Source organism: Rana temporaria, chromosome 5 (assembly GCF_905171775.1).
Source record: "Rana temporaria chromosome 5, aRanTem1.1, whole genome shotgun sequence".
Classification (NCBI taxonomy): domain Eukaryota; kingdom Metazoa; phylum Chordata; class Amphibia; order Anura; family Ranidae; genus Rana; species Rana temporaria.
The window spans coordinates 277,276,401-277,302,569 of record NC_053493.1 but is presented as its reverse complement, the minus strand read 5'-3'; the positions used below and the strand labels follow the sequence as shown (position 1 = coordinate 277,302,569).

Genomic DNA, 26,169 nt, shown 5'->3' with positions numbered 1-26,169 from the left:
AAAGGGTGAGCCTGTTATTTTGCAACTGAATGCACACTGAAGAGGTTTGAACAGTGAGTTATAATACTGTTAACCTACAGAGAAAGAATGTTATTATAATGTTTTGTACTAATACGTTATATGCTGCGAGTTTGCGTACAAACATATTATGCTTTGTTCAAAAGTGTTTACTGGACAGATCAAGAATATAGGCCTTTAGCCTCCGAAGCATAGACCACCCACACTGTATTCATTCCTGGCTGTACTGTTCTGTCAGTGACATACTCAGATCAGTAGACTCTACACTACTCAGTACATTAAATACTTCTCACTGCTCCACTCTGATTGCTGTGCTGTACATCACATACTTCATACCACAAACCATTGCACTATTGCTATATAGTACCTGAAGTTATTCATACCCAGTGGCGGCTGGTGCTAAAAAAAAATTGGGGGGGGGGGGAGCAGCGCAAACAAACTGAAAACGTTTTTAAAAAAAAAACATAAATTGCAGCCACTGTGCCATCAAACGCAGCCACTGTGCCATCAAACGCTGCCACTGCCATCAAACACAGCCACTGTGCCATCAAATGCTGCCACTGTGCCATCAAATGCTGCCACTGTGCCATCAAAAGCTGACACTGTGCCATCAAACGTTGCCACTGTGCCATCAAACACAGTCACTGTGCCATCAAAAGCTGCCACTGTGCCATCAAAAGCTGCCACTGTGCCATCAATGCTGCCACTGTGCTATCAAGTGCTGCCACTGTGCCCATCAAACACTGCCACGGTGACATCAATTGCATTCACTGTGCCATCAATTGCAGCCACTGTGCCATCAAACGCCGCTAGTGTGCCCTTAAAATGCTGCCAGTGTGTCCATTAAATGCTGCCAGTGTGCCAAATGCTGCCAGTGTGCCAAATTCTGCCTTTGTGCCCATTAAATGCTGCCAGTGTGCCCAATTCTGCCAGTGTGCCCATTAAATGCTGCTAGTGTGCCCCACTTCCCCATTTCTTGGTGGGGCAGCGGGTGACTGCGACGAGCAGGGTCTCCTGCACTTCTTCCCCCGTCCTCTCATTCCGTCAGGCGTCCAATAGCGGCGCATGTTGTTTCAGCCAATCAGGTGACAGGTAACCAGATCTGAGCAACCTGATTGGCTGAGAAGGGGGTCAGTGTTAGGGAAGCGATGCATTCGGTTCCCTAAAACAACACTGAGTAATCAGCGAACGCACAGCAGTACCCTTTTCGAAGCCTATTAGAGTCTACTGCTCTAATCAGGAAGCCTTTTAGAGCCAATGGCTCGAACAGGCACTTCCAAAGAAACCCTGCCACTGTAATTCATATGCCTGATGCCCAACCGGGCACATGAATAGGGGGCGGCAACGGCAACCATAGATAGATTCATGCAATGCATGAATCTATCTATGGTGAGAGAGTGACAGGAGAGGGGGTCGGCGCTCCTGCGCCCTTTATGGACGCACCGCCACTGTTCATACCATTAGGAAATTCCACCATGTTCAATAAATGGGTATTTTTTCCCAAGGTTTAATTGATAGGCAGGGTATACATAACATCCTAACTAAGTTTTTAGACTGCAAATTCTCACTAGTTTGTGTACCCTGGAGCAGTGGTCATCAACCCTGTCCTCAGGACCCACTAACAGGCCAGGTTTGCAAGATAACTGAAATACATCACAGGTGATATCATTTGCTGCTCTGTATAAAAACGGGGGGGGGGGGGGACTAATGCGCAAAACCAACCTAAACAAGGGCACAACAAAGCTAAAATAAGAAAATCAAACTAATAATGCAGCTGCCACGACTAATAGTGTTCACACACTTAAAGCAATTAATGACCCCCCTTGTCATTTGCTGCTCTGTGATTGCAGTATTGTAGTCTGCATCTCTCCAAAGGTAATACATAAAATCTGGCCTGTTAGTGGGCCCATGAGGACAGGGTTGATGACCACTGCCCTAGAGCAGTTTCAAAGTTTAGTTCTGCCAGTTAAAGAGGGAGTAAACCCTGTTTTGCTTCCTCTTTTCCCCCCTGCAAAGTAAAAGCATAATGGGCTAGTATGCAATGCATTCTAGCCCATTATGTTGCACTTACCTGCAAACGAAGCCCGCAATGTCCTGGCTGTCGCCGCTGGTGGCTGCATCCATATTCACCCTTCTTTCTTCCGGGGTCGTGGACTCCAGCTTTGTGACTGGCCAGAGTTGCGTGACGTCACTCTTGCACGTGCGCGTGGGAGCCGCTGGTCACGGCACGTGCCCTCTCTTTAGTGCGTATGTGCCAATGATGGCGCAATCGTATAAGGTAAATATATCCTAAACTGTGCAGGTTTAGGAGATATTCCCAGTACCTACAGGTAAGCCTTACTATAGGCCTACCTGTAGGTAAAAGTGCTGTAACTAGGTTTACAATCACTTTATAGAACTATATCCTACTGTCATAGATCTGGATAAAATTTATGTTTTGAATTCTTTTATTAGAAGCGCTAAAATGTTTTAATGTCTTTTATATTTTCATATTGTTTCTATATTGTTGTTTTTTTTATATTTCTTTTTATATATGCATATGTATGTATGAGAATGATCAATACGGCTTATTTTCCTTGATAAGAGTTGTCAGATATCAGATATTGTTTTGAAGTAATGAACTCAGCATTGAAAATACAAGGGAAAGCTGTTTTGTTCAGAAGCCTCTACATTTTCTCCTTCTGCTTCTCATCTTTTAAATGTGTGTTCGGCTCACCCCCCCACTGCATTCCTGGAAAGCTTTTATTCCAAGGACCCTTCTCGTCCCTTGCTCTGTATGGAAGAGGAAGTTACCCCTCCCCCTTGTCTGCCTTACTGAGAGAACTCTTCTGTGCCTAAATGACATGTGGATTTTTCAAGAAGAACATGGAATAGACTTGTAAGGAGAAACCATCCCTATATGAACTGGCCAATGAGGGTTCCCGTTCTGAGTACAAGGGGGTGGGTGAAATGGGTGTGAATTGTATGGGTTGACCAATGAGAATGCATTTTTGTGATGTTGTATTTTTAATAAAACTAAAGTGAGGAGGGCTTGCTCTTCCTGTTTGGGACTGAAGCTGAAAGAGGTGAGATGTGAATCTTTTTTGTCTGTAGATTTGCACATATTTCACCATAGTAATTTGAATCAGGCAGCAGGAATGGGTTAGCCTGAGATTGTCAGGATATCAATTAATTAGTCCACATCAATACTAGTATGAAGTTTTAGTAGAAAACAAAATAGATCTAAGGGATTATTTTAAAACCCACTCCAGGATAAACGGAAGGCATGCATGGGGTAGGAGTGGGGCTGAGGTGAGTATAACTGGCTTTACACCAGGCAGGCTGGGTTAGATGGAGGTGGAAAGCTGCAATAGGCAAAAATTATTTTTGGGTAGAATTGGGCTTTAATTTTTTTTTTGGTCTCAGACACATTTTATTTATCCCCCTTCCCCCACATTGTTCTTAAAGGATTTAATAAACATAGCAAAACATAATCCCCAAAAGGTGGCTTTAAAATGATTGGCTTTATAAAAGGGTACATCATTTACGGAATTAGATACGCATGTTATACAGCATGCCAGTAATTAGAAACAAAAGGGGTACAGACAGAAACATGCTAATGATGAAATAAATTATTCATGGTTTCTCAATATTTGGACTAGAACTCACACTTTTTTTTCTGTACCTGGATACCCAAGGCACTCCCTATTGGTCTAATCATGTCTATGGGCTGCCAACCAGAGCCCCTTAGTACACTTCAAAGTGGTAAATATTCCAACTGAGTGATGAAGCTATTTTGGTTCCAGCACCTCCATTTCTTACAAAAGGACATGCCACCCTCTGCTATACCGCTGCAACTGGGTACTGTGCTTAACCCCCTTTACAAAGTATTCACAGAATCACAGCACATCAGAACCAGTGTTGCCAGTAATCTTCTTATTTTATTAGTCACTCACATTAAAATCTTCCACTAATGTGGGTGACTAATAAATAGAGAGAATTCTTGGCTACACTTTGCCCGTAATGCTGGTGGCTCTGAATATCTAGACCATGCCAGCAGACACTGATGTACCCCCTCCTCCTTTCATGGCACTAAAACAAAGCTGAGCTCATAATCACTGTTGTTCACAAAGTGTTAGAGAAATACAGTTGTAGAATGTGGATAAGAAACCAAGAAATGAAGAGATGTGTTTTGATCTTTTTCAGTAATACTAGAAATACGTATGTAGTCATTAATGTGCGAGCCAGTAAAACTTTGACCCTGGCACAACTTCTTTGGAATGCTGTTAAATTGATCCAACTACACCAGTTAGATTTGTATTAATGTAGCCAACAGAACATTGGTAGTTTAAATAAAATCTTCATGTATTCATTTTAACTTGGGAAAATGTCCAGGAGCTGCATTTATATGTTTATAATCTCATTACTTAGGTAGACCTCCATTAATATTAATAGAAGATGTTTGTAGAAATAAAGATTTTTGTGATCATTTTGCAGGGTACATGGAGACAAGCTTTGAAGTTAAAGGGATTGTAAAGGCAGAAGTTTTTTTTAATCTTAATGCATTGTATGCATTAAAGCGGTTGTAAACACGCATATACAATTTTTGTTTTTTTACACCTGCAAGGCAAAAGCCATAATGAAATACTTACCTCGGAACGAGGAGAAGAGAACTTATCTGGTCCACGCCGAGCGAGATGTCATCTTAACTTGGCGTGTCTTCCGGGTATCGCCGCTCCAGCGCTGTGATTGGCTGGAGCGGTGATGACGTCACTCCCGCGCATGCGCGCGGGAGATTTCATTCCGGCAAGGGCTGGCAGCGGCCTGCATTCGTCTGAGCCTGCATCCGCAGCTGGCGAGTGGTGGTGTGCCGCTGGTGGTGCCTGGTCTGCCGTCCCTCCGCCTCGATGGCAGCTGTGTTGGCCTGTACCGCCACTCCCAGGCTCTTCACCTCTGCCACGAGGCCTGCTGCTGTGGCCTGCAGCTCCCCAATGGGTATGTCGCTCCAGGCTGGCCTGCACAATAGAGCCCTGGTCACCAGATGGTGAGGGACCCCCTGCCACCATGTGCTGCGGCATGGCCTCCAGGGTCTGGGCCTGATCACCCATGCAGGTCACCATAGCAGCGCAGTTAGCGCTCACATCCTGAAGGCTGTCAGAGATGGAGCTGCTCTGCTCAGCCTGCTGCGTGAGGCACTGCGAGCAGGTCAGGCTGTCTGACACACGGCGCAGGTCACCGGCTAGAGCACCCATATGGCGTGTCTGCCGGGCCTGCTCCCTCTGCAGGGTACACCCCTGGTCTTCCGTAGAGCCTTCCTGGGGGATGGAGAGGCTTGTGCCCGTCCGGACGGGGTAGACCTGGAGGGGGTAGCCCGTGAGGGGGTAGACCTGATGGGCGGGGAGGTGTCTGAGGTTCCGGGGAAGGTGGAAGCCTCCTCATAATAGAGGCATTCCTCTTGGTGGATATCCACCGGCTCCTCCACAACAACCTCTAGAGGAGAGGTGTGGGCAGTCCCCTCCACCAATATTACAGGGTTTCCCAGGGGGTCAGGATAAGGCACAGGATGTTCCGGGGATGGCATGGGTTGGACACCGGCAGCAGATGGCCCAGCTCCCTCCAGCACATCTGTGGATGACACAAAACATTCACATGTTGGTGGAACCACACACTTGTCACATGTTCCCTTCCACCCCCTCACATGCTACACACCGAATGGAGGATAAAACACACTTACCTGTCCTCAAGTCCTGCTCACTGGAGTCAAAGCCCTCCATGCCCTCCACCTGCTCCCGCTCCAGACAGCTGGCGATGACCTCCTCCTTATCAGTCAACTGCAGAGCAGAAGCTGGTCCTCCTCCCGTGTCCCTGGCGTGCCTCCTCATACTGGCCAGATTATCCCGGACCCGACGTCTCATATCATTGATTTTCTTACTGATATCGACGGGGGTCCTGGTCTCATGCCCAATGGCATTGACATCCAGGGTGATATTCTCCAGGATCTCCCTCTTACGTGCCCTGCTGGTCCTGGCACCGTGAGCACCATGGAGGTACACATCAAATTTGGCTATTGCCGAAATCAGGATAGCCCTCCCCTCTTTAGAAAAATTTCTCTTCCTCCTCTCCTTAGCAGCTGCCATCGCTCAACTCCCTCACGGGCGTATGGCTGGGCGTATTTATGCACTCGGCATATGCCGGTGGGCCGGCATATCCCAGGAAGTTGCGCCGGCGTAGTTGTGAGCCTGTGGACAGGGGTGCGGTCATATTTCCGCGTCACTGCGCATGCTCCCTTCATGATACGCCGGGCGTAAAACACTGCTCCACGCTCGGACCATCATTTGCATGGGGTCACACCCACTTCCACCTACGCCGGCTTACGCCTTCGAAAACTAAGCCACGCCGACGCGGCTTGGGGAGCACTGGCTTCCTGAATTCCATGCTTGCCTCTCTGCGCTGCGTCAGGGTAGCGCAAAGGAGATACGCTACGGCGGCATAAATATGCGCCAATGTATGTGAATCCGAGCCATTCTGTGTATGTATGTGTGTATATATATATACATATATATATATATATATATACACACACACTTTATATATAAGATTATGCCTAAAATATTGACTCCCAACTTCTGCAGTTTTTGTTCAGAAGATGGCAAAACAAAAGAAACGTAGGAGCCATGACCAGTTCTGCCTTACTGGGAAAACAACATTAATGTGTGGGCACAAATCATTTTCCGGGATTAGAATATTGCAGCATTATCCTTTACAACTATGAATACCATTAGTGGCAAGAAAAGAATCCAATCATATTTAAATTCCATTATTGATTTTGCCATTACCATCTAATAGGTTAGGGTTGGCTATTTGTACTTTAGCATTAATATACAACAATGGCAAGTGCAGGGAATCCAGGTGCTCATATATCAGATTAATAAAAAAAAGGTTAGAGAGCTTGTTTCCTAGAAGATATCATTCGTATACCATACTTTTCCTTTATCTACAGCATTATACAATTGGCACCGTTTTAAAATAATATTTTTTTCTGGACACCTTGTTGCTTAGCTAAATTATCTAAATCTCTCATTATTGCTCTTCAATAGAAAATAATGTTCGAAAAGAAACCTCAAAAAATAATACTATTAAATTATTTTAAAATCCAGAAAATGTTATGGTACATTTTGTTATTTAAAATCCAAGGACATTTCAAGGCACAAACATTTCCAGGGACACATTTTTGTATTACAGTTGTCCCTGGAGATCTGGAGAAGTCAGCAAATTTGCTAAGAGTACATGAGAACATTTTGTTTCAAGGCAATTATGTGCAATGGAATACTAGCTACTTGCAGTTTCCTGGGACAATAAAAGTTAAAACAGAACTTTAGGCAAATCTTTTTTTTTAATTTTGGATGGAGCAAGGGAGGATTATCACCCCCATCAGATTTAATTCACCATCTGTGTCCCAGTGTGGAGATTTACCTTCACCTTTCCATAGTCAAACAGGAAGTGAAGGGAAATCCTTGCAAAGTAAAAGAACTCCTATTGCGCATCGGGGGGCCTTGGCTGGCCCTGGGCCGGAGCTGCGCATGCTGAGCTGAGCGTCACAGCCATATTTTTTACTGGCAGTCTTTCCCTGTCACTGGAATTTACTGACAGGAGAAAAGAGCCAGTAAAAACACTGATGGTTAGTAGTAAGGCATCTCTGAAGACTTTTTGTTTATTTTTCTGTTAACTTTTTGTCTGAGTATAGATCTATAGAGGGTAATGATTAAGCAATAACTTTAGCGTGAAACATGTCTACCTGTGTGTCCCCTGCTCCATCTGGGAAACACCTTTCATTTGGTCTTGAATAAAGAGGAGTTTTTTGGAAGCTCTTTAATCTCATGATACAGAATGCAAGCTGAGATAGCACCTGACTAGTGTGTGTGGGATTTAGTTGGAGACATGTTAACCACTTAAGACCCGGACCAATATGCAGGTAAAGGACGATTCGGCACTGCGTCGCTTTACCAGTTGCGCGGTCGTGCGACGTTGCTCCCAAACAAAATTGGCGTCCTTTCTTTTGGTGGTATTTTATCACCTCTGCAGTTTTTATTTTTTGCTCTATAAACAAAAATAGAGCGACAATTAAAAAAAAAATCAATATTATTTACTTTTTGCTATAATAAATATCCCCAAAAAATATATAAATTTATTTTTTTTCCTCGGTTTAGGCTGATACGTATATACGTATTCTTCTAAATATTTTTGGTAAAAAAAATCGCAATAAGCGTTTATTGATTGGTTTGCGCAAAATTTATAGCGTTTACAAAATAGGGGATAGTTTTATGGCATTTTTATTAATATATTTTTTTTACTACTAATGGCATTGATTTTTTTCGTGACTGCGACATTATGGCGGACACTTTTCACAGCGAAAAGTGCTATAAAAATGTTCTGATTACTGTGAAAATGACAGTCAAGGGGTTAACCAGGAGGAGGCGCTGTAAGGGTTAGTGTGTACTAAAAGCGCCCCCCCCCCCCCAACTTAAAATGTAAAAACACCCCACTGTGTCCCCTGCATCTTTCAATATCTCTTTGTCACTACTGTGTACCCCCTCTCCACAACTGCACCTCTGGACCCCTTTACATTACACAGCACCTCACAGCTCTGGACCCCTTTACATTACACAGCACCCCACAGCTCTGGCCCCCTTTACATTACACAGCACCCCACAGCTCTGGCTGTCTTTACATTACACAGCACCCTGCATCACTGGACCCCTTTACATTACACAGCACCCTGCATCACTGGACCCCTTCACATTACACAGCACCTCTTTCCCTTGACTGAAACACTACACTATATTGACAGTATATTTATTTCAGGTCTAAAAGAGGAACCTTTCGGAATGAGGGACAAATGGATTTGACTCCAGAAGAGGGACAGACACTCTTTTTTTGATCAAAAAGGTTTTTATTGCTCACATGCCAAATAAACATAGTACAGATGACATTGTACATTTCCAATTGCAAAAGAGTATGTCTTCAGGAATACAGTTCAACCATCAGATGCACTTTGTAAGGTCACTTATGCGCGATCATTTTGACAACAGACCCATCTGGGCACCAACCCTTCCACTCCACCCCCACCCTCTCTCCCCATTCTCCCCCCTTCATATATCCGCACATGTACGCAGGCCCGGGGTTCCGCGAATCATTCCCCGTCTCTACATCCCCCCAAGTAACCGCTCTTGAACTAGTTCGACGGGGCTCAGCCCCGGCGTTGCAAGCCATGGGTCCCACAGTCTGAAAAATTTACCTGCATTGCCCCTGTGCTGGTAGATGTATTTCTCCATCAGTAAAGTCTTGCCCACATGTTGTACCCATACCTTAACAGACGGGGGCTCCCTTGACTTCCAATGTATAAGGATAAGCTTTCTCGCCTGGAATAGAGCCCTGGCAAACGCCACTCTAGTGGTTTCTTCCGCTATCGCCCCTTCCAGCACGCCCAAGAGGCAGCAAAGTGGGTCTAATGGGACACTAGTCTGAAATACCGAGTTCAGGGTCGTCAGAACCTCCGACCAGTACCTGTGGAGCTTTGGACACCGCCATAGCAAGTGCACCAAGTCTCCCTGGGTTGCCCTACATCGACCACACAGTGGGTCTGGGGCACAGCCCATTCTAAAGAGTTTGACAGGAGTGTAATGTACCCTGAGTAGGATGTAGAGCTGAGACACCCTTTGCGACACATTCAGCGAGCACGCGTTCACCGCCAGCAGGGCCTCCTCCCATACCTCCCCCTCAATCGGCCCCAAGTCTGCCTCCCATTGCTCTGCCACCTTCATAGGATGCCCCTCTAACAATGACGACAGGAGCATATTATAGCATTGCGAAATCATGCCTTTGGTATCCTGCGCTTGAAACACCGTTCGGAAAACCGGAGTGGGGGACTGAACCCACTCAACTGCTGTCCCCTGCGCTCTCACTGCATGCTGTAGCTGTATGTAATAAAAGTGCATATTGTGTGACAGGTTAAATCTACTTTGTAGTTCACTGAAGGGAAGTAGGGCCCCCCCTCTAAAGATATGTTTGAGGTGCGTGACCCCACAGGAGCTCCACCTGCTACCCTGCTCGAGCTTGGCCAGCTCCCCATAGGTGTCATTCCCCCAAATGGGACTGAACTCTGTGAACCCGGTTACTCCCTGGAGCTGTCTAGCCTTGTTCCATATCTTCTGGACAAGCGCATATGTGGGCATTTTCCTATTGGGTTTTTGAAATTTACACGCCTCCAGCCCCTCTGGTATCAAGGCTGCCCCCGATCCCCGCAGCATAAGTAGAGCCGCCGAGGCATCGGGTTGCACCCCCGTGGTTCCTATCAGATGTTGGAGTTGGGCCGCTAAGTAATATATCCAGGGATTCGGCAGTGCCAGCCCACCCCCCTCCTTCGGACGCTGCAACTGCTCAAGTTTGATCCTAGGGGTTTTGGTGCCCCACAGCAGCTGCCTAAAGAGAGAGTTGACCACTCTGAATACCTTCAGGGTGATCACCATAGGAGCATTGTGCAAGAAATACAGCAACTGGGGCATTAGTATCATTTTGATGAGATTCGTTTTGCCCGCCAGGGACATTTTTAGTTTGTTCCATACTTGAATTTTGTCTCTAAATTTGGATAACAGGGGGTAGATATTTAATCTACAGAAGTCAGTAATCGTGGGGGATATCCAGACCCCCAGATATTTAAAGGATGACACTACGGGTACTGAGCACGCTGGGCCACCCCCCTGCGCGGGTGCCCCATCCAGAAACATCAGTGCTGACTTGGTCCAATTAATGGTAAGCCCCGAAAAGCGGCCAAAGTCAGTAACAATGGCCATGGTCCGCTGCAGAGATCCCTCCGTATCCTCCAAAAAGAGGAGCATGTCATCTGCGTATAACATGATTTTCTCCTGCATGTCTCCATACCTGAACCCCCGAATCGCCTCGCAGCTCCTCACCAGGACCGCAAGGGGCTCGATGGCCAGAGCAAAGAGCAGGGGGGACAGGGGACAGCCCTGCCTAGTCCCCCTGCCCAGAGCAAAGGCATGGGACATCCTATCCGCCATACGTATGGCCGCCTGAGGTGTAGCATACAGAAGCCGGACCCATCCCTGGAACCTAGGGCCGAAGCCAAATTTGTTCAGTACCGCCCATAGATACCGCCAGCCGACACTGTCGAAGGCCTTATTGGCATCTAGCGACAACAGTGCCCTACTGCCGACGGCCTCCGAGGGGGTCTGCATGTTCAGGTACAGCCGCCGGAGATTCGTCGCCGTGGATTTGCATGGCATGAATCCTGCCTGGTCTGGATGTATGATGGACAGAATAATTTTGTTCACGCGCATGGCCAGGACTTTTGCAAGTATTTTGACGTCGCTCTGTAGCAAAGAAATGGGTCTATACGATCCGGGATCCAAAGGATCCTTGCCCGCCTTCAGTAATAAGATAATATTCGCCCTTGTCATGGACGGAGGCAGGGCCCCCGAGTCGAGCGAGGCGTTAAACACCTCGAGCAACCTAGGCAGCACCACCCCCCCATACTGGGTATACACCTCCATGGGTAGGCCGTCATCCCCCGGGGCCTTGCACGTGGGGAACGAGGCCACCGCCTCCCCCAGCTCCTCCATAGTCAACGGCTTCTCTAGCTCAGCCCTTGCCCCCTCTTTCAGGGCCGGGAGAGCTATCGCATCCATGTAGCGCTGCAACTCCTCGTCCGTGAAGTCATCCCTTGAACTGTACAGTGACGAGTAAAAAGCCGCTAACTCGGTCAAGATTGATTCAGGTTCATTCACCAGCCTACCCCTTGTATCCCGAATTGCTCCTATGGCCGGGGACGCCTGCTGTGACCTCGCTATTCTGGCCAACAAGCGGCCTGTTTTTTCCCCTTCCTCATAGTAGGCCTGCTGGGTAAAGAATCGCTTTTTCTCCGCGGTGGAGGATCTCAGCCGGTCCAGGGCGTCCTGGGCCGACATCCACCCCTCCCTCGCGGATTCCGAGGGGTCAACAACATAGGTCAATTCTAACCGTCTCACCTGGTCCTCCACCTGCTCCATAAGAGCAGAGGAGTTGTGTTTTATGGACGCAATCTCCTCAATGAACGTCCCCCGCAGGCATGCTTTAAAGGCATCCCAGCCCAGGGCCCTCTCCGTCCCCTCCCAGTTGTCTCGGAAGTATTGTTCTATTCTGCGGGTAATATGGTCATGGGAGGTGAACAACTTTAGCCAGAAGGCGTTTAGTTTCCACGGGGCCTTGGGCAAAGAGGACACCTGACGCGTGACCAGGTGGGCCACAAGTGGGGAGTGATCAGAGACCCCCCGTGGAAAATATTCCACCCTAGGGATCATATGAAGTACCTGCGGGGACCCGACACATAGATCGATGCGGGACAGTGAGCCGTGCGTTTTGGAGAAGCACGAGAACTGTTTGGTCACAGGGTATCTAGCTCTCCAAATATCTAGCCACCCTACCTCCCCCATCAACCTGCTCAGGGCTGTCCCCCTACTCCCCTGGGGCATCCTAACCGGTGGGTGCCTATCCTCCCTCGGATCCATACATGCATTGAAGTCCCCCATAATCATCACGGGAACATCCGACTTATCACCCAGATATGACAGCAGAAGCTGTAACACCTCTTTCGAGAAAGGGGGGGGAATATATACAAAAGCAATAACCATCGTTACCATAAATACTTTGCAATATAGAAAGACATATCTACCAAGCGGGTCAACCTGTGCGTCTATTTCCTGGTAGGCCAAGGATCCGTGTACCAACACACTCACCCCCCTTGAATATGAGGTGTGAGTGGAGTGGTATGCCTTGCCCACCCAGGAAAATCCCAGATACCCAACCGTGTCCTTGGTAAGGTGAGTTTCCTGCAACCCCACAATAGCAGGGAGAAATTTCTTCAGGCCCGCCCGTATCATAGACCGTTTCAGTGGATCATGTACCCCGCGCACATTCCAAGTCACTATCGGGGTGGTGGCCATAGTTGAGTCTGAAAATAGTTATCGTTCAGGGTATAAGGCCTCGAGGCCTTTTCCGAAAAACCAAGCCCCAGCCGGGGCCGGGTCTGGTCCATCAAGTAATCTTGCATCATGTGGCATAAGTCTGTGAGCAGAGTATCAAAAATAACCAATAATAAAAAGGAGAAAAAACAATTAAACATACGTGTCCGCCTCTCGGCCCCGTCCGGGGCAGAGGTCGATATCCTGTTGCGTGGATCCAGCAGTCCCTGTGTGCCAACAGGGCACCAAAAAACTAGGGAAGACTCCCCCGGCCGGGGTTCGTCGCTGGTACCAAATAGCTCATACGTGTAGGCCCCCCCCTGTAGCATGGAGTCCAGAGGGGGTGCAATTCAGCTTCCGAAGCTCTTAGGTAACGCTATCAAAGTGGAATCAGGTAAAGTTCCGGCTTGCAGGTAACAACAAAACTGGTCTGCGGCGAACTCAGCGGCTATGTGTGGGTGTCCCTAGGGCCTCAGTCCCCCCTGTCCTCCTCGCGGCGTCTCCTCAAGTCCTGTTCGTTGTGGTCTAGCCACTGTGCGGCCTCCGCGGCAGATTCGAAAAACGTGGCTTGGCCCCTCACCGTAACCCTCAGCTTGGCCGGGAACAGCATGGCGTAGTTAACTTGGATCCTCTGCAGGCGCTTTTTAACATCTACAAACTTGGCCCTCTTGCGTTGCACCTCAGCTGAGAAGTCGGGGTAGAACGACACCCTGGCCCCATTGTAGTGCACCGATCCCCTCTCTCTGGCCAGCCGCAGGATGGTTTCTTTGTCCCTATAATTTAGGAGCCTGGCTAGGACGGATCTGGGGGGGCCGCCAGGGGGAAGGGGTCTGGGAGGCGTTCGGTGCGCCCTCTCTACCGCGTACAGCGTGGAAAATGCCTCCTTGCCAAAAGTCTCCTGGAGCCATGTCTCAATGAACGTAGTGGGGTCCCTACCTTCCACCTTCTCGGGGAGGCCCACTATGCGGACATTGTTCCTCCTCAGGCGGTTCTCAATGTCGTCTGTTTTTGCGGCGGCCTGTGCGGACTGCTGCAGTGCTGTCCTAGCATCTCTGGTGAGGGGTGGGAGCGCGTCCTCTACCTCGCTGATGCGTCCCTCCACAGCCGTGGTTCTCTCCCTAATTTTCTGGAGGTCATGGCGCATGAGAGATACTGTCTCAGTAAGCTCCCCAAACTGTGCCTTCAGGCCGTCCACAGAGGCTGTAACTGAAGTTGTGCACTTCTGCACCGCCCGGAGGATCTCACTAAGTGTGGGTTGTGGGGCATCATCCTGTAATTCCCCAAATATGTCCTGCATAGTGTCTGTGGAGCTCTCAAGCGGCAGCGTGTCATCCATAGCAGAGTCTCCATTGAGGCCCTGCACTCTCTGCGCCCACGTCGGCTGTGTATGCGTCGGGGAGCTGGTAGGGCCCTGCAGCCTTTGGGTGTAATATAACATGTCCTTGGGGGGTTCTTTCCCCTGGTGTTTGGCCGTTTTGGGCGCCTTACCTCCAGCCTCTGCTTGTCTTTCAGGCCCGCGCACTGCACGCTGCTGCTGAGAGGCCCCGGCGCCATCTTGGATCTCCATGGCCGAGCCGACCGCGGCTCCTTTCTCGGGTTTGCGGGTCATTCGGATCCCCGCCGCTCGATCAGACACCCCCCGCTGAGGTCCGTGAAGTGCGCTGTCGCTTTTGGTCCGCTCGTTGGCGTCAGTTGTTGCCGGTAACAGGATCGTAGCAGGATCAGTAGCGGGAGCTCCGTGAACTGCGACTGTTCACATGCCCGTCCAGGCCACGCCCCTTCCAGATATGGGACAGACACTCTTAATTAGAGGGGAGGGGAGCGCTGCAGTCACCGCTTAAATCGTCCCCAGGGCCAGTTCGGCCCTGCTCCTGGCTCTCCCTGGCAATTTCAGGGGGGGCAAACGACCCCCCTTGCCCTATGGAGCGGACGCCCATGCAGTGAAACCCCCTTTCCTTATGCTGCTGCTGGGAAGAAGCTGGATGCATTGCTTGAAAGCAAAAATTACAGGGTCTGAAGGGGGACAAGAGGAGGGCTGGAGCTCTCCTACAGCTGCAGTAGAGGTGCCCGAAGGGCGGATTCGGCCCACGGGCCTTGTGTTTGACACCTGTGCTCTATGGGATAGTGAGAAATGGGAATGAGATAAACCTGTGCAATACCCTAAACAGACAACCTATGTTCCCTGCAGATACAGTGTTTCAAGGATGACTAGACTGGAGTGTACTTTAAAGAGTGGGGTAGAAGAAGGTTAGTGTACATGCATGTAAACTTACATTATTCACATAAATGTATCTGTGTAAGGCGTTTAGTTTAAAAACATCCACATATGGCATAATCAGAGCTATAATTACAAAAGTTCTATCATTCCTGCAATCTGTATTTTTTTATTTTCTCTATTTTACCAAACGAAGGACTGCCTGTGCCTGTGTGCAGGGTATGATTGCTTCTGTGCTCTGCTGGAGCTCAGTTTTATATATTATGGTTTCTTTCCACTGCATGTAATATTTTGTTAGAATTTCAGGGACAGTAAATCAAGTTTTTGCTCCCTTTTCTTTCATGATTTTTATAAATATTTAAATGGAAGACAGTTGGATACTTTTTACAGATTTCAACATTACATAATTCTTTATTCTCCTCTATCGTACTATGAAATTGTGAGAAGCGCCTAAGAGACCAACAGTGCTGATTTTATCATGAAGCCTGCCTGCCAATCACAGTTCTCCTGTTAAAAAATTAAGTTCAGAAGTTTTCTGGATTGCAGTGATGTGCTTACCCACTTTACCCTTGCTTGTACATGCCCCCCAATCAAGACACCAGTTACAAAGTTCAGGCACTGACATGATTTTTCCCTCTGTGCACCACTATGCAGCTGAACAGAATTAGTTGTCAGCCCGTCTGTCGGTCATTCCCTTAAAATCAGCATACTGGCACCCAGCTACAGTTGAAGATGTCTGGATTACAAGCAAAGCGGTTCAGTACATTAACCCCTTCCTGCCTACCTCAGATTCCCTTTAAATGGGCTATTATGCTCAGGGGGGCAGGAAGGTCTGCTTAATAATATGACCACTGTGATTGCCTATCACCATGGTCACATGATCAGGAGCCAGTCCTGCCAGTTCCCTATCACTAGTACAGCCTGATAGCTCGGTCTCTGTGCTGGTAGCGCTCAGTGAATGTGCTTAAAGCACAGAAACCCATGCCACCTATAGACGCACATGTGGAGTATGGGTATTAAAGCCCACCTCCTTGCCTCCACACATATGCGTTACATGGGTGGCAAGAGGTTAAATCATTACACCTGCTTCACCCTGATCCAGGGATCTTCTGAGCTCAAAGTTATCTATAAGGCCCCATTAAGATCTCACGTAGCCTATGCGCATTTGCTGGCCATAAGATCAGGGCTCAAGTCCTGCGGGAACGCGTGGGAACGGAGTTCCTGCACTTTTTCACAGCAGGAACGCAGTTCCCTTTGCAGGACTAGAGCAGCCGAGCCGCATGAGCCAATCCTTCACTAAGCGGCGATGCCCAGCTCGAGTCACTGTCAGGGGCAGGCGAACCTTCGTAATCCTTTATGTTACTGGCCGCTTCATGTATATGGATTCATCGGGTAGTGTCAGACATTGCGGCATCGAGGAAGTGACGGAATACCAACACACTACCCGATGAATCCATATACAGGAAGCGGCCAGTAAAATAAAGGATTACTAAGGGACAGTGGATCTAAAAAAAAAACCAAACATGCGGTTTAGTAATTATGCATTTGAGCGTATCATTTTTTTTTTGGTGGGGGAGTGGATCTTGGGTGGGTGTTCCCACACTTTTTTCCCCAGGACTTGACCCCTGCATAAGATGTTCCTGCTCCTTTTTGGGTGACAAGCTTTGCCGTTTGGCTATCATTCTTGGTGCATTTTGCCATCATTTCAGCACAATTCTGTTGTCCAACAATTTTGGCAAGTGTGAATGGGGCATAAGAGTCTTTTCATACCATATTGCACATAAAAACCCACTGCAAAACTTAGAAAATGCATGCACAGTGATATATATTTAACATGCAGCTTTTGCACATTTCGGTACATTTTTATGCTTGTTGGCATGTGGTTTCTTGTCATCCCGCAGTAGTGGGAGTCATTGGCTCCTTCTGCTGTCAGTCAAATCCTGTGAGGAATGAGATGCGTGTCTTTAGATTCACACAGCTCGGCTTGGGAATGTGCTCTCACAAGGTTTACTATGGGCGCACACACAGGGGAGGAGAACACTGATGGGGGACTCCAGAAGAAGAGGTAAGGGACCATTACAACCATTTAAAGGGTAAACTTTACAAATTTCGGTTTCTTAGGCCGCGTACACACCATAGGTCCAAACCGATGATAACTGACCGAATTTCAGTTTCATCGGTCCAAACCGACCGTGTGTACAGCCCAACGGTCTTTTGACCTTCAGGCAAAAATTATAGAACTTGCTTTAAAATTGAACCAATGGACCGCTGACCGATAGGTCCAAACTGATGGTTAGTACACAAAAGCATCGGTTCAAAACCCGCGCATGCTCAGAATCAAGTCGACGCATGCTTGGAAGCATTGAACTTAGTTTTCTTCAGCACGTCGTGTGTTTTACGTCACCGCGTTCTGACCCGATCGGATTTTGAACTGATGGTGTGTATGCACATCAGACCATCAGGCCACTTCAGCGGTGAACCGATGAAAACGGTCCGTCGGACCATTCTCATCGGATGGATCGATCGTGTGTACGCGGCCTTAGATTTAGGACAATATACAGAACACATAAGCAAGTTAATGAACCTTTATAATGTGCTGACAAAGTTATAGACAATGTTACCACTGTAAAAATGCATACTTTAATGTGTTGCTGTGCCATAAAAAAACAGCAGTTATGTACGTTTTTGTGTAGTACATTTTCAGATGAGTGCATATGTATGAAATAACTGTATTTTGAGTTTCTTTTATAACAACAAAGTAAACTTACAGTAAGATCACTTCTAATGGCAAAGTTCTCCGGTTTGACATCACAAAGGTGGAGCCGATGAGAAAACTCGGTGTCAAACTGATGGACCATATCTAAGAAACTGATGGCAATATCAAGGAGAGCGTTCATCTTTTCCTCACCTGTTTTGCACTGACCAATCACTTCTTCCAAGGAGAAGAGATTTTGTTTCCAAGACTGTCCAGCACTCAGAAATTCAACTGCATAGAAGTGGCCACAGGTTCCAATGACCTGTAGGACATGTCTACTAAAGTCTTGTAACAAGTTAAAGAGCAGGTACTCTTCTTGTTGAAATAAAGACCACATACTGGCAAGCTCCACTTTCCAGTTCTGATTCTTCTTCTTTTCTGTCCAAATGGGCATTATAGTATTGTTTGGTAAATCCAAACCCAGAACATTTTTAATTTCCACAGCTATCATCACCAGCAAATCAGTGTCTGATATACTCTGAGGATCTGGCCCATTTGATAAGTCAGGAGCCTGGAACTTAGAAAAGGCATCATTTTTGGACTTTAAAATGATTGAATTGCCTTGCCAGTCTGCATGTATGACCTTTTTCCCTCGGTGGTAGTATAGACAGTGTTTATAAATCAACTTCTTCGTCACACACAGATCTTCACAAAGGTCTCCAGTCACAGCTCCATCAGTGTAATCATAACACTAGAGAAAGGAAGAGATATGCTATGTTTTAGTAAGCGTATATAATTAGCATATTACAGAGAAATTAAATATTTTTAAAAGCAAGTAGGAAATTAATAGGCATGTGCAACTATAGCCTGCTTTATAGGGTACCACTGATCCTACGAAGGAAGCCTCTTTAGTGACTGTCTCAATAATTCTAGCCCATATCTTCCTGCTGTAGCTAAGAAGGTATGTTGCCTCGTTCTGACTCATGTAGAATGATATCCCCAATGGGGAAAGCCCACTCTGCAACAGGGAGACACAACACACATGTTGGCCATTCAAACACAGATATACACTGAATAGAAATCGGTCTTCATCTTCTTGAAGTCTGGTTTAGCTCCGTTCACTGAGACTTCTCTTTTTCTTTTTTTTTTTTAGCTCACTACAACCTGCTGTATAGCAAAGGATGTTCTTGTTGTTATACAGCACTATATGCCAACTCTCTGCTATAAAAAATACTAAAAGGAAAGGAAAGTCCACAGTAACCAGGTATGAACATGCATCTTCTAACCTGCTAGTGAAATGTGAAATCTAGATGCTATAGAACAGGGATCTCCAAACTTAAAGGAGTTGTAAAGGAAAAAAAATGTTTACCTAAAGTGTTTCTCCACCCTAAAGTGAAGTCCCGCTGATCGGAACCCCCCCCCCCCCTCCGGTGTCACATTTGACACCTTTCAGGGGGAGGGGGGTGCAGATACCTGTATAAAGAATGCCGGGCAAAAGACGGGCATTTCGTCACATCCCGTCGCCCCTCCCCGTTGTGTGCTGGGAACACTCGGCTCCCAGCACACAGCGGGAGCCAATCGGCGGGCGCAGCGCAGCTCGCGCATGCACCGTAGGGAACCGGGCAGTGAAGCCGGAGCGCTTCACTTCCTGGTTCCCTCAGCGTGGATGGAGGGAGGAGCAGCAGGGTGACGAGTGATCGCTCGTCCTCTGCTGCGGACGCCGCTGGACTCCAGGACAGGTAAGTGTCCTAATATTAAAAGTCAGCAGCTGCAGTATTTGTAGCTGCTGGCTTTTAATATTTTTTTTTGAGCGAACATCCGCTTTAAAGCGGGGGTTCACCCAAAAATAGATTTTTAACATGACATTCAGCCGAGTTGTCCTAATGACAATCGGCAGTTTTTTTTCCCCCGTACGTACTGTATTTTCACCGCCGCTTCCGGGTATGTCTTCTGCGGGACTGGGCGTTCCTAATTGATTGACAGGCTTCCGACCGTCGCATACAGCGCGTCACGAGTTGCCGAAAGAAGCCGGACTGCGAGTCGGCTCTATACGGCGCCTGCGCACCGACGTTTGGCTTCTTTCGGCAACTCGTGACGCGCAGTATGCGACGGTCAGAAGCCTGTCAATAAATTAGGAACGCCCAGTCCCGCAGAAGACATACCCGGAAACGGCGGTGAAAATACGGTATGTACGAAAAAAAAAAAACAGCCAATTGTCATTAGGACAACTCGGCTGAATGTAATGTTAAAACATTTTTTTTTGGGTGAACCTCCGCTTTAATGCAATCCATGCATTAATGTGAAACAACATCTGATGATGCCGCCCCCCCCCAAGCCCACGTTTTACTTACCTGACCCCTCGAAAGTCCCGTGCTCGGTCCCGAGATCCTCTTCGCCGCTCAGCCTGGCCGCTGATTGTCTGTATTTTGCAAACCATAGTTTGCAAAATACAGCGAGCCACACAGGCATCATGTGTAAAATAGCAAGATCAAAGTGCCCTTGTTGTGAAAACCACATCAAGTCCAGAATTCAGCAGCGTAGAGAGAGCACCTCACCATTCAGAATGTGCCAACATTAATCCTCGGTATCATAACACATGATAAGAGTATTTTTTATATTAAACTCTAAATCCATAAACATCCTTTTTTTAAAGAAGGACTAAAGGCAAAGTTTTTTTATAGAGTAAGGGAGGGTTATAACCCCTGACAGTATTTTTTTTTTTTATCTCTTTTTTGCCATCTGTGTTCCATTGGGGTTATTTCCTTTCACTTCCTGTCCCACAGCCAAAACAGGAATTGAAAGCCAATCTGTGCAAAATGAGGAAATCCCAGCGTTTCACCAGGGTCATCAGAACTATCTCCATTGGAAGACTTCCCCACTATTAAGCCGCGTACACATGATCGGAATTTCCGATGGAATAAAATCCAACAGAATTTTCCATCGGAATTCTGATGAAGCTGACTTCCATCAGTCATGCATACACACTCTCAGGCCCCGTACACACGACCAGTTTCCTCGGCAGAATTCAGCTTCCGACCGAGTTTCTGGCTGAATTCTGACGAGAAACCCGGCCGTGTGTACACTTTCGGCCGAGGAAGCCGACGAGGAGCTCGACGAGGAAATAGAGAACATGTTCTCTATTTCCTCGTTGTTCTATGGGAGCTCTCGGCCCGCCGAGCTCCTCGGCGGCTTCAGGGCTGAACTGGCCGAGGAACTCGATGTGTTTGGCACGTCGAGTTCCTCGGCCGTGTGTACGGGGCCTCAGACTAAATTCCGACCGTCCAAAACACGGTGACGTAAAACACTACGACGAGCCGAGAAAATGAATTTCAATGCTTCCGAGCATGCGTCGACTTGATTATGAGCATGCTTGGGTTTTTTCTCCGGCGGAGTTGCACACAGACGATAGGAATTTCCTATTGTTTTTTTTTTCCATTTCTAAACACCAATGGAAAAAAGTCCGATGGGGCCCACACACGATCGGAAATTTCGATCGTGTGTACGCAGCATTACTGTTCTGATGTCAACCCAAAATGTGAGATTTTCTTTTACTTTCACCTTTGATGATAACAGTAAACAGGAAAAATAGAGAGGTTGAATCTCTCTAATGGGGACACAGACAGCAATAAAAACTGACAGGTGTTCTAATCCCTCTCCACTCTATCCAAAACTAAAAAAACAAATGCCTTTAGTTATACTTTAAGAAAAGAGTGGGAAGGTTACAACTTTTGTCAGATTTTAACTGCTGTCCGTTTTTGCATTGGAGACAGCACTTCTTGTTCAATTTTACTTCTTTAGCCTAAAGTGCTAAGAAAAATCTCATCAATGGGGATGCAGACACATTAAATACTACAGGCATTCTAACCCATTCCTTCCCCGCTAGAGAATGTTTTAGGGCTAGGTTGGTGTTACAGCTAAGTGCTTAAAATCTGAATGTCATCAACTGTCCCAGTCAAAGCCCAGACCTCCATCAAATTGAGAATTTCTGGCAAGACAACCAAACAATCCTCAACCTGACAGAGCAATTGTACCAACAAGAATGGCCAACAATTCTGGATTCAGGTGTACAAAGACTGGAACTGGAAAAGACATACTCCAAAAGCCTTAGGCCTCGTACACACGTCCGAGGAACTTGACGGGCGAAACACATCATTTTGCTCGTCGAGTTCCTTGTGAAGCCGCCAAGGATCTCGGCGAGCCAAATTTTCCCATTCTCGTCAAGGAAATAGAGAACATGTTCTCTTTTTGGCCCGACGAGATCCTCGACGGTTTCCTCGTCGAAAAGTGTACACACGACCGGTTTCCTCGGCAAAAAAAAACAAAACAGCAAGCTTCTTGCTGGTTTTTGCCGAGAAACTCGGTCGTGTGTACGAGGCCTTACATCTAGGACTGCAGTTTCAGGTCGATCAACAATGTATTTAACTATCACATTGGGGTTTATTTACTAAAGGCAAATCCACTTCGCACTACAAGTGCACTTGGAAGTGGAGTCGCTGTAGATCTGAGGGGGACATGCAAGGAAAATAAAATTTGCGTACAGCGACGCAGTGCCAAATTGTAAAAAGTGCTCTGGTCAGGAAGGGGGTAAAATCTTCTGAGGCTGAAGCGGTTAAACATCAAGCTCAAAAGAATTTGAAACATGTATGCTCTTTTGCATTGAGGTCAATCTTTTATTTTTTTTGTAACCATTTCTGCATTTACAGCCTCTATGTCCTACGAGTTCCTCTTCCCATGCAACAACAAATCTTCTCAAACTAAGGTACCCTCTTACAGGGGCAGGGGCGTACCTAGAGCATATGGCACCCGGGGCGGATCCAATATCTGGCACCCCCCCACGTTAAAATGTAAAAACACCCCACTGTGCCCCCTGCATACCTCTGCATCCTTCAATATCTTTTTGTTACTACTGTGTACCCCTCTCCACAACTGCACCTCTGGCCCCCTTTACATTACACAGCACCCTGCATCACTGGACCCCTTTACATTAAACAGCCCCCTGCATCACTGGACCCCTTTACATTACACAGCCCCCTGCACCTCTGGACCTCTTTACATTACACAGCCCCCTGCATCACTGGACCCCTTTAAAATTACACAATACCCTGCATCACTGGACCCCTTTAAAATTACACAGCACCCTGCATCACTGGACCCCTTTACATCTCACAGCCCCCTTCACCTCTGGACCCTTTTACATTACACAGCACCCTGCACCTCTGGGCCCCTTTACATTACACAGCACCCTGCACCTCTTTACATTACACAGCCCCTGCACCACTGGACCCCTTTACATCGCATAGCCCCCTGCACCTCTGGACCCCTTTACATTACACAGCACCCTGCACCTCTGGACCCCTTTACATTACACAGCACCCTGCATCACTGGACCCCTTTACATTACACAGCACCCTGCATCACTGGACCCCTTTACATCTCATAGCACCCTGCATCTCTGGACCCTTTTACATTGCACAGCACCCTGCATCACTGCACCCCTTTTACATTACACAGCCGCCTGCACCTCTGCACCCCTTTACATCACATAGCCCCCTGCACCTCTGGACCCTTTTACACTACACAGCCCTCTGCACCCCTTTACATTACACAGCACCCTGCATCACTGCACCCCTTTTACATTACACAGCCACCTGCACCTCTGGACCCCTGCATGTTACACAGACCCCCCTTCAGTGCAGACACCCCCTCAGTGCAGACACCCCCCCCTTAGTGCAACCCCCCCTCAGTGCAAATCCCCCCTCAGTGCAACCTCCCCTCAGTGCAAACCCCCCTCAGTGCAACCCCCCAGTGCAAACACCCCCCCCTTAGTACAACCCCCCCTCAGTGCAAACCCCCCTTAGTGAAAACCCCCCCAGGTGCAAACACCCCCACTCCCCATTCAGTACCTCAGATCATCGCAGGCAGCGCCACGGCACATGAACAGAAGGTCCCCTCGGCCCCTCCCACCTCTGTACACACAAACAGAGAGGAGGGGGCTGTGCCTGTGTGCCGACTGCCGACCACCGCTAACAGCCCGTGGCTGTGAGAGGAGGGGATGGATGGTGCTGCGGTGTCACCCCGCAACCCCCCTCCTCTTGTACCGCGGCGCTCGGCGCTCCGATTCCACGGCGCTCATCGCTGCAGTCACGGGGGGGGGGGGGGGGAGCCGCCCCCCCCCCACATGCCAGCTAAAAAAAAAATATACATATATATATTTTTTTTTAATCGGGATGGTGTCACCCCTCTAGTGGGTGTCACCCGGGGCGGCCCGCACCCCCCGCACCCCCCTAGGAACGCCTCTGTACAGGGGAACAATGCACAAGATACATATTCAGATTTTTTGGGTATCGCCCTAATGTAAGGGTGGTTTAAAAAACTGTTTTAATAGACGATAGTTCAGATTTTTCAAGGGAATAAATATTACACCTACTGTATAGCATTCCTTATTACTGTCTTTATGAACACATCTATCCTCTATCTTGAAGACCACAGTTTCCTGTCCAAAGAGCACCAGCTGATGGTTTTAAATGGTTTATTTCTTGTATGACCCGTTCCTGAGTCTGATGGTGTTCACTTGCAGGCGCAGTCCAGATAACACTTCTGGTTGGCTTTTGTTTACAGAAGCAAAAGGTAAGTGACGCACTAAGTGCTTTTTAATTTCCCCCCAGTGATAGCTGAAAGCACTTTAACTATTGGACTTCTCCCCAGTGTAATAGGGGTTCTGAAAACTGTGTCGGTTGTCCAACCCACTCACTGCTATCAAACAAGACATAGAAGACATTCATCTTTAATAGCGATGGCGAAGGTAAATCTGCTTGATATGAGCTATTGTATTTTTTCCGCCATCTGTTTCTTGAGCTGTCCAATTGCAATAACACTTTATACAGGGACCTACTTATAAAGACTTGTAATATAACTTCAGTCCATTTCATCTCACTTCACCTTATGTTGCCTCTACATGTTTCTTTATAACATAAAAGCTTGAAATAGAAAATTTTGATGTCAAAACAAAGGGTCAAAAATTAAGTGGAAAAAGCTGACACATTAACAAAAAGGAAAATGTATTCCCTAGCTTCCCGACCACAGAAAATAATTAATTACACCCAGTTAAAGCAAGAAAAAGTATCTGCATATTTTTCAAAAAAAAAAAAAAAATCGGCGAATGTATATCAACTAAAAAAAATATCATATTTTACTTTAACCCACGTATGGCAGAAAGGATTGAATACATTAAACAGCTTAATAAAATTTAATACTGTGACAACCCTGCAATAAAAATAAATACAGTAAAGTAATAACTGCCAATTAAATAACAGTAAATTTAAAGAATATGGCTACTATCATTCAAAAAGAATCATGCAGAACACGTATAATAAATATAACATGGTATATAAATAACATCAAGGTCCATAAATAAATAAACCCAATGAGTTAAGTATTTCTGTTATTTTCATCAATGACTCTTATGCCTCGTACACACGACCGTTTTTCCCGTTTGGAAAACTGCCATGACAGCTTTTGGCCGGGAAAACCGGCCATGTGTATGCTCCATCGCAGTTTTCCCGACAGGAAAACCGGTGGAAATCCTGGCAGTAAAAAAAGAGAACATGTTCTCTTTTTTCCCGCCAGGATTCCCGGCGGTCTTTTTCCCATCGTGGAAACCGGTCGTGTGTATGCTTTTCCAAGGGAAAAAAAACTGTGCATGCTCAGAATCAAGTATGAGACGGGAGCGCTTGTTCTGGTAAAACTAGCGTTCGGAATGGAGATAGCACATTAGTCACGCTGTAACGAACGGAAAAGCACAAAGACTAAAAAGCGCGAATCGTCTCTCACCAAACGTTTACCAACACGAGGATGAGCAAAAGCAGCCCAAAGGGTGGCGCAGTTTGAATGGAACTTCCCCTTTAACCACTTAAGCCCCGGACCAATATGCAGCCTAAAGACCCAAGGTGTTTTTACAGTTCGGGACTGCGTCGCTTTAACAGACAATTGCGCGGTCGTGCGACGTGGCTCCCAAACAAAATTGGCGTCCTTTTTTCCCCACAAATAGAGCTTTCTTTTGGTGGTATTTGATCACATCTGCGGTTTTTAGTTTTTGCGCTATAAACAAAAATAGAACGACAATTTTGAAAAAAAAGCAATATTTTTTACTTTTTGCTGTAATAAATATCCCCCAAAAACATATATAAAAACATTTTTTTTCCTCAGTTTAGGCCGATACGTATTCTTCTACCTATTTTTAGTAAAAA

At 47.0% G+C, this 26,169-nt stretch overlaps 1 protein-coding gene across 1 annotated transcript in view; it reads right to left on the bottom strand.

Moving 5' to 3' along the window:
• The window catches only part of DIPK1C (divergent protein kinase domain 1C), a 152,152-nt gene that overhangs the window by 48,036 nt on the left and 77,947 nt on the right, over positions 1 to 26,169 (bottom strand). The window contains exon 2 of the mRNA XM_040353889.1: positions 17,997 to 18,674. Within this exon, the coding sequence (XP_040209823.1) occupies positions 17,997 to 18,674 (678 nt within the window). The remainder of the gene's footprint in view (positions 1 to 17,996; positions 18,675 to 26,169) is intronic.